The sequence below is a fragment of the Onychostruthus taczanowskii genome, unplaced genomic scaffold (assembly GCF_017590055.1).
Source record: "Onychostruthus taczanowskii isolate IOZ18803 unplaced genomic scaffold, ASM1759005v1 scaffold428, whole genome shotgun sequence".
NCBI classification, from domain to species: domain Eukaryota; kingdom Metazoa; phylum Chordata; class Aves; order Passeriformes; family Passeridae; genus Onychostruthus; species Onychostruthus taczanowskii.
This window is the reverse complement of record NW_024501771.1, coordinates 25,311-26,689: the sequence shown is the minus strand read 5'-3', so window position 1 is coordinate 26,689 and position 1,379 is coordinate 25,311. Positions and strand designations below refer to the sequence as shown.

The following is a 1,379-nucleotide window of genomic DNA, read 5'->3' as shown; positions in this document are numbered from 1 at the left end:
CGCAGCAACTGCTACATGGTGTGGGGGGGGGAGTTTGCGACCCCCACCCAGCAGGCCAGGGTGTCCCACACCGACCTGGTCATCGGCTGCCTGGTGGACCTGGCCACGGGGCTCATGACCTTCACAGCCAACGGCAAAGAGATCAACACCTTCTTCCAGGTGGGCTGGGACCCCTCCCCTGACCCCCTTTGGGGGTCCCAAGCCCACCCCGGGGGTCTCACAGCAGCGCTGTCCCCGCAGGTGGAGCCCAACACCAAACTGTTCCCGGCGGTGTTCGTGCAGCCCACCACCCAAAACGTGCTCCAGTTCGAGCTGGGCAAGCTCAAGGTGAGGACTGGGACCCCCACCAGGTGGGTGGTGGGCTTTGAGACCCCCCCAAAACCCCCCAAAATCCCGGGGTCACCATGAACACCACCACCACGGTATGAGACCCCCGAGACTGCCCCAAAACCCCCAGATCATCATGAATACCACCGTGGTACAGACCCCTGAGACCCCCCTAAAATCCCCCAAACCCCAAGGTCATAATAAATACCACCAGGACCCCTGAGAGCCCCCAAAACCCACCACCACCACATACAGAACCCCTGAGAGCCCCCCAAAACCCCCAAATCCCCAGGTCATCATCACCACCACCACATACAGAACCCCTCAGACCCCCAAAACCCAAATCCCCCCCAAACCCTGAGTTCATCAATGGGGTGGGGGCAGGTATTGGACCTGGGGGGGCACTGGGGGACAACTGGGAGGAGCACTGGTGAGCTGATGATGAAGGCACCGTGAGAAGAGCTCGGGGCAGATCTTCGGGCCACCCCAGAGGACCTCGGTGCCGGGGCTCTCTGGGGGTCCCCCTGACGACCCCCTCCCCGTGTCACCCCCCCCCAGAACATCATGCCCATCTCGGCGGCCATGTTCAGCAGCGAGCGGCAGAACCCGGCGCCGCAGTGCCCGCCCCGGCTGGTGATCCAGCAGCTGACGCCGGTCACCTGGAGCCGCATGCCCACCGAGTACCTGGCCGTGGAGAGCGCCCGGCTGGGAGAGCGCCAGGGCTGGGCCGTGGAGTGCTCCGAGCCCCTGCAGATGATGGCCCTGCACATCCCCGAGGAGGACAGGTGGGGACACCCCCGGGGACACCCCCCGGGACACCCCCGGGACACCCAGGGCAGCCCCAGCCTCGTGGGGTCCCAGCCACAGGAGGCCTTGGGGTCTCACCCCAAAAGTGTCATCACCAGGAGAACTTGGGGTCTCATCCCCAGGAGAACTTGGGGTTTCATCCCCAGGAGGCCTTGGGGTCTCACCCCAAAAGTGTCATCACCAGGAGAACTTGGGGTCTCATCCCCAGGGGATTTATCCCCAGGAGAACTTGGGGTCTCATCCCC

The 1,379-nt window shown here is 64.3% G+C and overlaps 1 protein-coding gene across 1 annotated transcript in view; it reads left to right on the top strand.

Moving 5' to 3' along the window:
• Positions 1-6: 6 nt before the first annotated feature.
• LOC121340734 (ryanodine receptor 1-like) overlaps positions 7-1,379 on the top strand; it is a 26,530-nt gene continuing 25,157 nt past the window's right edge. Inside the window, exons 1-3 of the mRNA XM_041413669.1 lie at positions 7-159; positions 241-327; positions 886-1,112. Of these exons, the coding sequence (XP_041269603.1) occupies positions 16-159; positions 241-327; positions 886-1,112 (458 nt within the window). The 5' untranslated portion in view covers positions 7-15. The remainder of the gene's footprint in view (positions 160-240; positions 328-885; positions 1,113-1,379) is intronic.